This window comes from Macadamia integrifolia, chromosome 5 (genome assembly GCF_013358625.1).
Source record: "Macadamia integrifolia cultivar HAES 741 chromosome 5, SCU_Mint_v3, whole genome shotgun sequence".
In the NCBI taxonomy this organism is placed as follows: Eukaryota; Viridiplantae; Streptophyta; class Magnoliopsida; order Proteales; family Proteaceae; genus Macadamia; species Macadamia integrifolia.
In genome coordinates, this window is record NC_056561.1 from 10,615,350 (window position 1) to 10,630,513 (window position 15,164).

The window sequence follows — 15,164 nt, forward strand, 5'->3', positions numbered from 1 at the left end:
AACAAGAGAATGGAGGGTCAGAGAAGAAGAGGAGAATAATGAAATGCTATGTGTAGAGGAAAGATTCTCTTCCACATATATATTACTTCACTAATAAGATGTAAAGAATTACATACATCTCCCTAGGGAGACAGACAAAAGGGAAAAATAGAAAATACAAGAAGTGACAATACTATAATACACTTGACCAAGCCTCTAGTAAACAATAGTATGAAAAGATAATATCACTCATGTGACCCCTTCCTATTGTAGAAAATCATGTAGTTAGTTATTGCATTGGTTGTCATTAAAATGTCCCCAACTAGAAGATCTAAGTTGGACCTTAATTTGTGGAACAACAATTGTTCATATTTTCAGTAATTACACGGTTAGAACTCGGAGAACTTGCGAGTTGTCATGACTTTGATGACATTGTCTAGACATCAAAACTTCCTTATGTCGATCTCTGAATCTTTATCTATTGTATGTGCATGATTATTGTTGTGGAATAGCAATTTCTTCCAAAAAGCATAGAAACATTCACATGCAAAAACTGGGTCTATTAGTCAAACATGCTTCCCTCTTGATCTAAGACTCACTTGATAAAGCAGAAAAAATGGAAGGGAAAAGTCTCAATAGGTTCTCCCATCCCACCCCCTCCTTCTCCGGATAGATAAACAGGAAAGTAAAATTTCATTTAACTTGGCAAGTCTTACAGTTTCACCACCTGTTCAATGTTTTTTTAAAATAGAAACCTTCAAAACAGTATCCTTCTTCTTAACTAACTCAAAAACACAGACATCTCCCTCTTCTATAGTTTTTCCCTTCACAAATGCAGACCAACCTTCACCAAATCTATGCGCCCTTCCATCATTAGTACTATAGAGCTTGACAGGCCATTGTCTCCCATCTGAATCCTTAAGTGTGATTGTCTCCACTTCCTCTGGCATATGCTTCTTGAAAAAGTCCTGCCTCATAATCTGCACAAGAAAGAAGAAATGTTTCACTTAATGTCATTATAAATTCATCTTTTACAGTAAATTAAAATTGGAATTATCAGTTGCAAACTTCCAATCCTCAAGTATATGTAGAACCCTTGGCCAACAGTTGGAGGAACTCTTTGTTTTCATGATAGGTCATGGCATCAGAGTGAGAATAGGCTATGGCAGGCTGCCATGGTGCCTATGTGTCAACAAATCAGGGGCCAAGTTGCCAAGGCGAGTGCATTTTACATTCTAGAGCATATTTTAAGTTATTAAGTTCGATATATCATATAGTATTTCATAGTAATGCAGATTGACCATTGGATCTGCAACTGATGGGCTCACTTAAGGATTGGAGGAAGACCGATCTAACAGCTAGATATGGGTCGGATTTGAATCTAGGTCTAATGGTTAATTTTAATGGAAAGAAAACTCATATCTGAGGGTCAGATTTTAAAGGAATAAATATCAGATCTGAATAATTAATTTTCAAAATAACAATCAAACAAAACAAATCTAATTAATTGATATTAATGAGTTGAAAAAGAGTAGAGAGAATTAATTCCATTGTTCATGTCGCAACAATGGACAGGTCTTCAAAGTTTTTTATTTGCATCAGGGTGGAAGTTAACTCATTGCTACGGGGAGGCTAATTCCATCACAGATCATTTAGCGAAATCAGCTGCAAAATATGAAACTTCCATTCCATTGTCTGTGTGGCATCACAAAATTCTTCAGAGTCTTCAAGCAGATGGAATGGGTAGACCGCAATACCGGATGAGTTAAGTTGGCTGCCCTTGTGCTGCCGGGTTAGCTTTTATTCAGTTATCTTTTGCTTGTCTCTTGATTCCTTCCTGCTGATGGCAATGCCCAAGGTGGGGAGTCTCGTCTAATGTTTTTGAAATTCCAGGTAATTTCAGCTTTGTATACTATTTTTCTCTTTCGATGGTAGCAGAATCAGGGGTTGCAATTTGAAATTTGGAAAAGATACCATAGGAAAGAAGTACGCAGCGATCGGAGTGAGAGAAATATCATGCGAGAGAAAGAGATAAGCTTTCCTAAAAAAGTGGATCTGAAATTTAAAGCAATCAAGAAAGAGACAAGAGGGAAATATTGAGAGAGCATTGTGGGGCGAGGAAGAAAGAAGAAATAAAGGGAGAGAGGAAGTCCCTTACCGTGGGAGAGAAAGGAGAGAGAAGCCAGAAAATCAATTAACAAAAGAAATCCAATAGAATTCCATTCCAAAATCCCAATCATGGAGTGGGTTAGTTACATATATATAAACCAAAAACCAAAGATAGACTCCACATAGGACTCTTAACTTTCCTAACAGGTTGAAACTTACTAGTAGATTCCAACTAAAATAAACTAACATACTAAAAAGAAGATTCCAAACATCATATGACCAACTAACAAAAATCTAATATATGGGACCCACACAATCTTATCCATATACTTAACCTTGTGTACAGGATTGATGCCCCAATAACGGGCTTATAAAAGAGATCCAGTAAATCAATATAATAGGAAAAAAAAAAAATGCCCAAGTCGCATAGAACCCATGCATCAGCCAAAATAATTTCTTCTGAGGCTTAATTGAAAAATCTGAACTGCATCATATAGTTTCCTCTATTCCTAGGTCTAAGCATCTTGACACTCAAAGAGTGCCTCATCACCTAGGCAATTAGTAACAATTATTTCTTTCATTCAACAATAGGAAAGTAAGATAGATTTTCCAAACCCCATGAAGTATTTTAAAGTACGCAGAAAAAAAAAAGAAAAAGTTTAACTAGAAAAAAGTATATGATATAATTTTACTGAAATGTCTATCAGCATTTAATTTCCAAGCTGGGAGCTCACCATGACTCTGCTCCGAATATAGCTTCGATGCATGTAAACTGTGTAGAAAGGGTATTTAGACTTGAACTCTCTTGCTGCTTGAGTAGCTTTACTTTCTTCGAATGTTATAGGATGCCTTGTCTTTGCAGTAACTGTAGAGAACGAGTGACCTTTAGCAATAGGATGATGAAATTCTCTTCTTTATCACAGAAAAATCAAGTTAAACTTCATTTAATTAAATAAATGATCAGAATTTCTAGATCAAGCCAGGAACATATGGACCTAAGAATTACAAAGTTCAATTCTTTTGTCCCATTTACAATACATTTGGTATAGATGGGACGATACTGATGACTTACACACTCCAATTATATTCCCAAATTTAAGAGTGACCATGAGGCATCCGCTTATTCCAAAGCAAGCATCAAGTCTCTACCGCAAGTCATCAGTTAATATATTGCTGTCTTTTGTTATAACATTGCAAAATCAATTTCTATTTTCAAAACTCTATCTTTACTCGAGCGTGCATTTCATCCTACTTAAATAACAAGAATAAAGCATGTAGATAGGCAAGCAGACCACACCTTGTTCCCAAAAAATAAAGAAGCAAACAATGAAAAAGCAATTCAACAATGCATACGAAAATTCACCAATGTCTTGATCCAATTCATCAAACTCTACTTACCAGATCCAACAAGTGGGACCCAATCTTCCACAACACGGAAAATTGATACTTTCATCTCAATATTTTTCTTCTTAAACACCTCAAAGACACAGCAATCTCCCTCTAAAAGAATGTTTTCCCGAGCAAATGCATTCCAACCACCACTAAGAAGTGCTTTAACATTACTGCGAAGAAAGAACCGGGCAGGCCATGTACTCCCATTTGGAAGCCGAAGTTTGACATGGTGTGATCCATCTTTGAAATGATTCCTGCTAAATTTAAGAGGAACGTTCTGCACTAGGAAAAAAAATTGCATTAAACGTACAAGCATATTAATTAAAAGTACAATTGAGATTTGATAGGCATCTGATGGAATGCTTCAGCTGAAAAAGAAATGCTTTTTCTGTACCAAATGATGATCCCTGTCTTGGCTTGGGGAAATGAAAAGACTACATGTCTATTTGAAGGCAATGCAAATCATATTAAGAATTTCAAAGTAAAGGAGTTCATACCATTCCCTTGCGCAGATAGGACGGTGTCATGATGACCATAAATGAAGGATTTTTAGGTTTTAACAACATGGATGCGGAAATTGCCCTTTCTCTTTCTTCCTTTGTCACTGGCCTTTCCTTTCTCAGAGAAGCCCATTCATATTCATCTTCCAAACGCCCCAGTGATGCAGTATTGCCACCTCTTTGAGCTATCTGTTGGTTCTCAAGTTCTTTGGTAACCTTCTCCCCTGAAGCATTTGGCTTGGTTCGTTTTCCCACAATTTCATTCCTCTTCCTTTTTTTTTTCGCAATACAATCATGTTTAGAGACTGGGATTCCTGAGTAAGCAGAACTTCTCTTTCCCTGTGTCTTGGACGTTCTTTTAGTGTGTTGTTCTTCATGTCCGTCAATAATCGTCATTCTCAAAGAAGTTGGAGTGTCCTCTTTTTCTCCTCTTTTTTCATTTTCTAGATTCAAAGAAGTTGGAGTGTCCTCTTCTTCTCCTCTTTCTTCATTTGCAAGATTCAAAGAAGTTGGAGTGTCCACTTCTTCTCCTCTTTCTTCATTTTCAGGATTCAAAGAAGTTGGAGTGTCCACTTCTTCTCCACTTTCTTCATTTTCAAGATTCAAATGTTTATCATGAAGATTGGACTCTTGAAAAGTTTGTTGTTCTTCATGTCCGTCAATAATTGTCATTCTCAAAGAAGTTGAAGTGTCCCCTTCTCTTTCTTCATTTTCAAGAATCAAATGTTTATCGTGAAGATTGGACTCTTGAAGGGTATATTGTATTTCACAGGCATTGCGATTGAATATAAGAACAAGGAACTGTGAATCCCCCTCATATCTGAAGACTAGAAAATATCCAACAGATATGTTGTGATACTCCAAGAATTGCTGCAAACCATTGTGAAACCAAACTACTCCATCAATTTTCTTTAAACCTACAACCCACTCTTTGCCATTGGGAACCTTGAGAACTGCAGAATCAGAGAGATCTTCTCCTAATTGCTGAACAAACTCAACAGGGATCACCTGCCAGAGGCCCATAACCCATGCAATGTTATTTCAACTTCCCTTGGATAGTAATATGATGAACATGAAGTAAAGAGGCTGCAATGACAAGTCCCTCGAATAGGTTCTATGTATACAACACACACAGAGAGAGAGAGAGAGAGAGAGAGAGAGAGAGAGAGAGCAGTTCTTATGCCAAGAAATCTAGAGCATTGAAAAGATTTTGGTCCTTCCATTGCCATGCCCCAGCCTGTGGCCCCTCAATTGGGATATTTTTATTATGGTTTAAACAAGGTGGCCATTAATGACTAAGGCAAGGAGGAAGGGGGAAGGGGGAAGGGGGGCAGTTGGAGGAAGGAGGGGAATTGGCACGACCCTGATGATAAAGAGAACCTCGCATGGTCATTTACGCTCTTCCATTGCCACTAACTTCTACTCCATAGACTGAGAGACTGAACCCGAGAGCATCATAATACTAATTGAAGAGTGGATACTCAATAAACAGTGTTTTGATGAACGGTTTTAACCTTTTTTTTTTTTTTTTGGGTAACACAAAAAAGGGTGTTCTATGGTAGTGATCATAGCCTCAGGACAAACCCCGCAAGCAGCGCTTCCACAGGACCAATGGGCGATAGTGGGCATGGGGCATAACGGTTTTAACTTAGCAGTTCAGGTTCCTAATTTTAACTTCAGAAACTAAACCAAAAATGAAAAAGCCATAAGATTGTGTGTGTGTGTGTGTGTGTGTGAGAGAGAGAGAGAGAGAGAGAGAGAGAGAGAGCACTTACAAGCTGTCCGTCGTGGACAGTTGAATGGACGATCAGTTGGAGAAAATGGGGTCTCCACGCCTGAGAATTTCGTCTGTGGGAGTCTCTCCGGAATCCCATCTTTCTGTGGCAGTAAAACAGAAGAACAGTAGAATGGATGGAAGAGAAGCGTACAAATAGAGCGGAAAACAGGAAGAAGAAAGACCTGTCAGTGAACTCCGCGGACTGGAAGGAGTAGTTAAATGTTTTCAGTCTCTCACTTCACGCATTCCATGCAAAGCCCCGGCTACGAATCTGCTGCTCCGACCTAGAATTTCTCTTTGAAAGCTCACAGATAGATCACTCCCAAGCCCCAAAGGGAAGGGAAGGGAAGGGAGTTGCAAGTTCTCCGAAGGGAGCAACATGGGCAGAATTGTGACACTTTTGTCTCTAATATTAAAATTAGAAAAATGTTCGTCTGCAACTCCCAAGTCGGACAGAATGACTTTACCAAAACAAAAAAAGGCGTTCAGAGAAAGGACTCTTCTTCACTGATCGATATCCAAAACCATTTTTTTTATTATAGAAATCGATATGCAAAACCTTAATGTCCATTAACTGGAGAGATTAGAGAAACCCTTTTTTCTTTTTTTTAAAAGATTAGAGAGAGTAGAGACTGTTAAGTATAACTGTTTAAGAACATGAACAAACCCAATCGGGGTCAGGATCGGTCAAGGCCGGTATCAATTCGATTCCGACTCAGATTAATTAGAATGGGCCTGGATTGGACAGATGTATCCTTGGTTTTCATTGAAAAAATCCTTTTTACTGTTTTACCCTTTGTCCGTATCAATCCACAAAGATGATTTGACCAAGAATTGGGATGATCATTGCAAGTTGAGTTGAAAGTTGACTCAACCAAGACCCTTCGTATCTTTTTTCTTTTTTTCTTTGGGTGAAGAGACCGATTGGTGTTAGAAAGCAATTAGTTATATTTATTGTCATTTATGATGCATTCATCAGGATCCTTTCCAATGCCCCCAACAGGTTTAACGCACATCGGACAGAGCCTGATCCTGTTAGTTGGGTGCCTATTTCTCCTAACCATCTGAAGCGTATTAGGGCATTAGGGCGCGTTGGAGAGGAACTGGATCCACAACTGATCACCTTTCCTCCTAACTTATGGCTCTTATGTCTCTTGAATCACAAAAGCCTTTTAGGCGAAGCCATCATGCAATCTCTGAAGTTATTTGTGTTTGGACCGAAGGACTCTGACTTATTCATTAAAGGTTGAGTTTTCTGCCATTTCCAATTTAGTCCAATATGAAGATAATTGCCTCTATGCTTTATTACCAACAAAAATGATCATTTAGTACTAGTTTGCCATCTTATTTGTCGAAATCAAGGTTTACAAGCATGCTCTTGCGGGATTTGGAAGACTAATTAGAAGAAAGAAAGGGGTTGTCGCACACAAACGGGTTGGGATGCCAACTACTGCATATAATTATGGATTCAAATCCTCTGTGATGAGCAGTGGGTGGTAGTGAAGATCCAATGATTGAGAGGACCCTAACATGCACCCTAGCCGTTGGATCTTCACTGCATTTCCATAGAGAATTTTTATGCATTATATGGGGTGTTATATATACTTTGGTGAGAGCTTTAAAATTGAAGTTTGAGCTTCCCTAGCTTTCATGGACAATGATGCTTCTTAATACATAATTTCTAAGATTAACAATATCACTCAATGATCAATAAGTGGCCAATGGACCAAAAAAGATAACCAATGAGCAATAACTTACCTCACTACTTTCGAGGAACCTATAGGAACCTTTCTATGATGATTCATGCATTATTAACATGGCACCAAGGTTGCGGACGAATGCACAATCTCGAGGAAGAACCCAAGCACACAATCATACATTGCAATGAATTTATCATGGTTCGACAAAATTATCTACATTCACCTGAAAGAATCAGAGATATTCCATTGTACCCTACAAAAATACTCTACACCATTTTCCACCTCACAAAGTGATCCCCCTTTGTTTGTGAGTAGGCTTTTCACCACAGAGACAATATATAAAGAACCCAAAACCCTGATCCCCACATAATTAAAATTATACCCCCCACATGTATGGATCCCAAACCCAACCCAATTACAAATACACAGCAGTTAATAATAATATAAGCTGTGCATAATACAAGACACACCCAACCCCAACAACCACCTGATCAATCTTGCATTGAATTCCCCGGTGCTAGAATTTGCTTAGTTCTCTATTCCTAAATCACAGGCCAAGAATAAGCTTTAAAGGCTGTTCCATGGTCAGTACCTACAAAGGAAATTCAATGTGGAGCTGTGAATGCAAGGTTCAAGTCCTTCAAAGAGGAAGTTTGCAGAGTTTATTAATCAAACATGACCAATTGAACCTTCTCATTCGAGATACACAGTTCACAGAGACCTTATCCCATAGCTTGATTCAAAGCACGCAATATTTAACTGTTCTAGCCTAGAAAACATTGAATTTTTGGGTGAGTATAATTCATCAATTGAATGAGTGTATCAGAGATGATGAAGCTGAGATGGACTAGCAGCAAGATAAAAGACGAAATCAGGATGCATTTGAAGGAATTTAGGAATAGCAGCAATAGTTGGTAAGATGAGCACAAGAGGAAGTTGATAGGACTGGTTCAGTTATACCTGCATGCAATGAAGAAATAAAGGCCACAGCATCTTTGAAGAATGATATGAAGCAAATTTTGATGCATTGAACCATAAAATAACAAGGGAAAGGCCATAGAAAACCAAGTCAAAGTGTTGAGAATAAACAAGAGTACTTCCGATTTAACAGCAAAAATGGCTTTGATAAAGTAAAGTAGTGATACAGTTGGGGTAGCGAAAACTAGTTAATTTCCAGTCATAACCACAAAACAGAGGCCTAACCGGATAAAAGGCTTCAGATTGCAGATGCATGTAAAATATTGACATTTCCGCGTTATTGATCTTGAGCAAAGTTAAATCTGTACAATACTGCTTCAGTTTCACCATCTTACATATTTGAGACAGTTCGACATCTAACCCTGTCTTGGCAAACTTCAAAAGGGAAAATGGACCTCTAATCAAATGGGTCAATTCGCGGATCATGCTCACTTGCCATTGCCATCCCTGTACAGAGGCATGTAGGACACATGACCTGCAAAACAATAATCAACTAGTATGAGAAAGAATTAGAGAGATTGAAAATGAGGAAACAGTGAACCCTGCTTCCAATGTTCAATCCATTACTAGAAGAAGTAGGAAACAATTTGCAAGAACGGACTAGTGTGCACTTTTGAAGTATTTAGAAAAAGAAAAAAAAGAGAAAGACCTAACAAATCCAGGATATCTGAATGTCTGAATAACTGAGCAACCAACAAAACTTTTTTCTATCAGGGCAAATAACAGAATTTGTCACCCAAATAAAGCCTAATAGCAATAGCAGGCTTTACTTATTAAGAGCAAAAGGAAAATGGAAAAGATGATTAATGCTTTAAAATGAATAAAATGTAAGGAACAGGGTTTGTGGAGCTGAGTCAAGATACTTCAGTAAGGGTCAGATAATGATTTTCCATGTTGGACCCATCAATTAGTGGACCCACACCCAACCCCACCATATGTGCCATATAGATGGAAAAGGGATAGTGGAGCTTCATTCTCTGATCTTAATGTGAGGAACCCTAAACCAAGATAGGTGAAGAGAAACATAAAATGAGACTATTGCATTCTCCCACCTTTCCTGAGCCGGAACAGTTAGAACATCTTTTGGTCCAAGGTGGTGATAGAGGCTTTTCACCACCATTAACTGTAGCAACTGGCTCAATAAGAACAAGAGATCCTGTGCTTGAACAGCGAGCACAAGCAAGATATCCTGCATAAAAAATTAAATCATGTGTGAGTAAAACTTAGTAAACAATCCACGCTCAATCTTCTCAACCAGGACACTGGTCAATTATAGTATTATAACTCGTGATTTTTTGTGTCATTAACTAATTCCAAAATTTAAGGTAATCATGATGACACTGATTACTCACTGATATGGATGACTGGCACTGTAATTGATATCACCAGCGCAAAAATGTGAAGCACAACTCTTTTTTTTTTTTTTTTTTTTGGAGGGTAGGGGAGGGAGGGAGTGGGGACACAACATCAGGTTAGGTTAGGTTATGAATTCTGCTGTTTTGAAATTGAAGACACCATAGAATTAGCAATTTTAAGGGTTTAAGGGAATAATATCCAAGGTTTTTAACTGAAGGGGAAAAAAATTCCAAGGTGTCTCATGGAGTTGGACTGAGAAGCTGTGATTAGTATGTTGAAAAATTCCTTGTGTTTAACCACTACTCAAAGAAAAACCTCTACTTCTAAGAGTGTAAAATACCTTAAAAGCAAATGCAGCACTGATGGACAGGAAACACTTGGCATATATAATGCAGTTATAGTTTAACATTAGGGCATGTTACAGTAGTACATCGTTATGGGCTTTTTAAAAAAAAAAATTATCTATAATGGGCTCAATCATAAGGCCCAAATTTGGGTCAAAAAGGATAAACGAGATTAGTGTCTTAGTAAAGTGTTCAAGTTATATTATGATATTTATTGACTAGATAGAGCTATATTTGAGTCTACTTAATTATGTTCGTATAAAAGAGCAATTAGGAGTCCTTTCATCAGTTGGTGTTAATGCTCAAGTCCATTAGGTTAGTTGTCATTTAATTCTGCCAGAATTTCTTTAAAGTGTTTGAGATATCCCCATCAGATTACACAGTTGAATAGAATTTGGAAGTTTGAGCTGTGAACTCTTCTCCCTACCCCTATTCTCTCTCCCTTCTCTTTTTCTCACCTTACTATTCATGATACTGTTCACAGATACTGCTAACAGTCCCAGAACAGCCCCCATCACTTCTCCTTCATTCTTTCTTTCTTTCCCCATTGCAGATTTCTGAAATCAACAAATCAGAAAGCCTTTACAACTCTGTTGTATCAATATGGACCTGTTGAGCAGCTCAGCCGATAAATTCCTAATGTGTGTTGACCAGCTGCATCAATTTTAGCCTACCTTTTGTAGTAATGGATCCAAGATTCTTGATCTTTTAGATGAGCTCCAGAAACGAGTTCAAACTCGGGTGCAGAGTATTCAAGGGAACTTCAAAGTTTTCGGATAAACAAGAAATTATGGAAAAATAATAAGACAAGTTTGTTTTTTACTACAATGAAGTAATGGTACATGTGGATATGAAAGAGAAAATCTTGGAAGTTTGCGTCAACAAGGAACGTAAACTGGTTGATCTTTTGATTGTTGAACCAGTCCAATTTGTGCTTCAACAATGAACTTCTTGTCACTGATTTTGTACAATTGGATGCCGAATTGCTTATAGGATTCACTAGATCGAGGAGGATAGCTGCTCCCAATCGTGTGTTGAAGATCCTCCCATTCTACAAAATTTGGACGAGTTTTCTTGAACCAAGGAGGAATAATGTAGCTATGGCCCCTTTTGATCATTGTCCACCCCCCCCCAGGGGATGCCCTGATGCCCTGAAATCCCCTCATGCATAGCCCACTCCGGCGGTCTCCACCACCGGCACCCCCCTCCAATCCTCCCCTGCCCCTCTCCTGATCCTCTGATCCCTATCGAAAATGCTCTTGCTCCCCCTCTTCACACCTCTAACCCTGCTGCCTCCCTCCTCCTCTCTCCCTTCCTTCTCCTACCCCTGCCCTTCCTTCCTCCCCTCCTAAACTCTGGTCCTCTGTAGCCCAATCTCCTTCCCTTCCCCTATCACAATCATGGACGAAAATGGATTCTCCTTCACTCAATAAGTCATCTATGACTGGTTCCTGCACCCCCCCCCCTTGCTCGATCTGGAAAGCATTTGGCCATCACAACAAAGCCTGCTCCCCTTCGGTTCCTGAGAAGATGACTGAAGATGTAATCCAAGAACCTAACCTCATCCCCGGCGCTGAGATCCCCCTGAATGATGGTCTGAAAAATCGTCGGTGCCGACGCAGTAGGAGTATCATGTCTCTCCCCGATACCTCTGCAGTTCCCGCTTCTGCTGCTATTGGTGTCAATCTTGGCCCAAAGGTCCCCTTGCCTTTACCCGATGGATCAAACAGAAACTCTACAGCTTCTGCTACTGCTGGCCAACTTGGCCCTAAGGTTCCCCCGCCATTACCCAATGGATCAAACAGATTCCATCTTGGGGGGCCTGTCCACCTATGACAATGCTGTTGCCACATCCTCTGTTGATGAATCTTCCTCCCTGTCGGAAGAACTCTCTAAAGAAGCCGATGCCGCTCTGAGTCCTTAAGCCCTGCCCGCCAGTCTGTACCGCTTCTAGTACCCTCAACCATTCCTTTATGTCGAACCATCCCATTGAGCCCATTTTTCCCTCTAATGTGAAAACCTACACTCCATCCATCACCATCACCAAACCCCTTTTCTCCTCATTCTCTTCCCCCTCCCTACATGATTGACACTGCTTCTCCCATCACCGACACTATCTTAGCCATTCCTATCCGGTATCTACAACAATCTTCAGGCCTAACCATCTAAACCAATTCCAGACCAACCTAAACCAACCCCCTTCCAACCATGACCAAGCTTCTCTTATCCAAACCCAAATCATAAAACCATCCCGCCCGACCCGAGCTGTTCCTGGCCAACTCCTCCGACCCATCGAGCTAACTTAACCCAACCGTTAACCCTATCCATCCTGACCCATTGAGACCTCCTCTCTCGCTCGACGGCCTGTTTCGTGACCCACATCACCTTCTTGCTTCACAAGCCTCCTCGGCCTATGCTACTGCTGATATTATCCCTACCAACGGTCTTCCCTGATCGCCTGCTCCGACGCCCTCTCATCCTGATGCCACCGCCACGACCTCATCGACTGCCATCCTCGGTGTTGCTCCTCCTGCTGCAATTATTATTTCGCCTTCCTAAACGAAATTCCCAGAACCATGTCGATTACCTCCTCAGTCTTGATCACTCCACCAGAAACCACCTTAGAAGCTTCGATGGTCTACTAACAAACACCGTTGTTCCTGTAATTCAAGCTCTGTCGCTTGATCCTACCCTACATGCCATGTCGTCTGCTCCTCCCCTAATGGAGCCCGCTCAGTTTCTTGCTTCTGCCACCTCTCCTGCAATCAACTATGATATTGATTCTCCTCAAGCAATCCCTGATGTGCATGCTGCCTCAAAGTCATGTCCCTCCAAGGCTGCTACTTCATCCAAGTTCAAGCTTCCTCCCAGAAGCTACAGATCCTCAAAAGCTCCCAGCCGCAGTCCCCTGGCCACAGGAACCAAGGTGTCGCAATCCTCTTCGTGCCAGCCTTCTCCCATTAAAGAATATTCTCGCAGGAGGAAGCAGTCCTCTGTTGCTGGCCATTAAATGCTCTCTTCCAGCTCCTCAAAGCTTTTGCTCACATCCTGCAGAGTCTCCAGATGACCATTCAAACCTTTTGGAATGTCTGTGGTATCAATTCCACGGCAAAACAAGCTACAATTTGATCTCATATCCTATCCTCTCATTCTTCCCTCTGTTGGTTTTTTGAAACCAAAGTATTGGAGCCTAATGCCCGCAGCATTGCTTCTTTAATTGCCCCTACTTGGTCCTTTTTAGCCGACTATGACCATTATTCAAATGGTCGGATCTGGATCATGTGGAATCCCCACAAAATCCATGTCACCCATCTGGCATCCTCCACACAATCTGTTCACCTCTCCACCTCCAATCCCTCTAGCGCAAACTTTTGTTTCCTTTCTGTCATTTATGCGCTGAACCGTGCTTTTGATAAGCTTCCTCTTTGAGCTGATCTCCTTGTCCATTCCCCCATCGTCGGGTCCTCTCCCTGGTGCCTTGCGGGAGATTTCAATGTTGTCAATTCCAGTAATGAAAAGGTTGGGAGTGAGCCCATTGACCTTCCTTCTGTTGAGGCCTTCAATGGCTGCCTTGAAGGCATCAACTTAAATGACCTCCACGGGTCCGGCGCCAAGCTCTCCTGGCACAATCGCCGCTCTGGCCACGCGAGAATTGCTTGCAAGCTTGATAGAGCCCTCGTTAATAAAGCATGGCTTGATGTCTTCCTCTCCTCCCATGCTTCTTTTGACTCCCCTGGCATCTCTGATCAATCCCCCATCCTTCATGTTAGCCCTCTTATCTCTTTTGGCCCTAAGCCCTTTAAATTCTTTGACATGTGGTCCCTTCATCATGATTTCATCCCTATAGTCCAGACTGCTTGGAACATCCCTGTTCAAGCTTTCACCCCCCCTTCATTGCCTTTTCCAGGAAGCTCAAAAATGTCAAGTCTTCTCTCAAGCTTTGGAACTCGTCCTACTTCAGTAATATCTCTTCCAGAGTCTCCTCCTGTAAGGAAAAACTTGATTCTATCCAAGCTAGGCTCCAATCGGACCTTTTCAATCTTTCCCTTGCCAAAGAGGAAAAGTCTATCTCCCTTGAGTTCTCTGCTCTCTTGGCCCAAGAAAAAAGCTTCCTTCGTCAAAAAGCTCGTATAAAGTGGCTTGAGCTGGGTGATTCAAATATGGATTTTTTCCACGATCCTTGAAAGCTCGTGCGAATTCCAATACCATTCCTCTCCTCACTTCTAGAGATGGTTCTATCTTTTGCCAATCCTCGGGACATTAAATCTGAAATTGCTTCCTACTTCAATGAGCTTTTCAACCATCTCCCCCCTTCCCCCTCCCCCCCTCCCCCCATCCCCCCATCCCCAATGGTCTTCTCAACAAATTCGTCCTTGATCACCTTCAGCCCCTTGATGTAGGAGAAAACCTAAACAACATGACTTCCTACAGGTGCTGTCCAAGTGGACAATATTGACTCACTAGGACCTAGGTTGGGTCTGGGATTGGTGGGGCAGCACAATACAATGACCAGCATGCGTATATATTTGAAATAGAAGCAATGCAACAACAGCCAATAATAATCTAGACGGAAAAGCAATTAAGCTACATAAATCTCAAGTGGGAAACATGGCAACATATTGTAGTTTAAGCACAAATCAATTTAAGAATCAAAGAGTAGGCATCATGCTTTTCCTCGAGTCATTCAACTATTAGAGAGATCAACAGAATTTTTACTCACAGAAAGCTAACTAGGTGAACAGCAGCAACAGAATATAAACTCAGCAGGAGAGAGATATGTGAACAACAGTAGCAGAATGTAAACTCAGCAGGGTATTTTTTTTTAAAAGATAACAGAAAAATATATGGGCTTGAAACAGAGAACAATTTCAGATTTCAGTGGTGGGGGGAATGGGAAGATGAAAAGGGGTCCATGAAGGTAGAATTTGGGGGGGGGGGGGGTTACCTTATTGCTGCCCAGATCTGAGGAGAAAAGAAGAAGCCAAAGTCCTCCAACATAGAGGTGCAGTCCACCTTAGTTGGTGAAGAA

At 40.7% G+C, this 15,164-nt stretch overlaps 2 protein-coding genes across 3 annotated transcripts in view; both read right to left on the reverse strand.

The window, feature by feature from the left end:
* Positions 1 to 653: 653 nt before the first annotated feature.
* On the reverse strand, positions 654 to 6,326 carry LOC122078262 (B3 domain-containing transcription factor VRN1-like). The gene is made up of 6 exons (XM_042644166.1): positions 5,940 to 6,326; positions 5,756 to 5,858; positions 3,978 to 4,988; positions 3,487 to 3,757; positions 2,823 to 2,953; positions 654 to 959 (listed from the first exon to the last, which is right to left on the reverse strand). Exons 2-6 carry the CDS (start codon positions 5,852 to 5,854, stop codon positions 711 to 713), a joined length of 1,761 nt encoding a protein of 586 aa, XP_042500100.1. The 5' UTR covers positions 5,855 to 5,858; positions 5,940 to 6,326; the 3' UTR covers positions 654 to 710.
* A 2,238-nt stretch (positions 6,327 to 8,564) lies between these two features.
* The window catches only part of LOC122079351 (protein ORANGE, chloroplastic), a 37,129-nt gene continuing 30,529 nt past the window's right edge, over positions 8,565 to 15,164 (reverse strand). For both annotated transcript variants that reach the window (XM_042645744.1, XM_042645745.1), the window contains exons 7-8: positions 9,488 to 9,624; positions 8,565 to 8,910 (exon numbers count right to left, since the gene is read on the reverse strand). In XM_042645744.1, coding sequence (XP_042501678.1) covers positions 8,833 to 8,910; positions 9,488 to 9,624 — 215 coding nt within the window. In that variant the 3' untranslated portion in view covers positions 8,565 to 8,832. The remainder of the gene's footprint in view (positions 8,911 to 9,487; positions 9,625 to 15,164) is intronic.

Bases quoted from the DNA above. Each gene is read 5' to 3' on its own strand.
- LOC122078262 (XM_042644166.1), bottom strand. From the start codon at position 5,854: ATGGGATTCCGGAGAGACTCCCACAGACGAAATTCTCAGGCGTGGAGA. The intron at 4,989-5,755 runs GTAAGTGCTCTC...GGCCTCTGGCAG, and splicing joins CTGTCCACGACGGACAGCTT to GTGATCCCTGTTGAGTTTGT. The intron at 2,954-3,486 runs GTAAGTAGAGTT...CGTTCTCTACAG, and splicing joins GGTCCCACTTGTTGGATCTG to TTACTGCAAAGACAAGGCAT.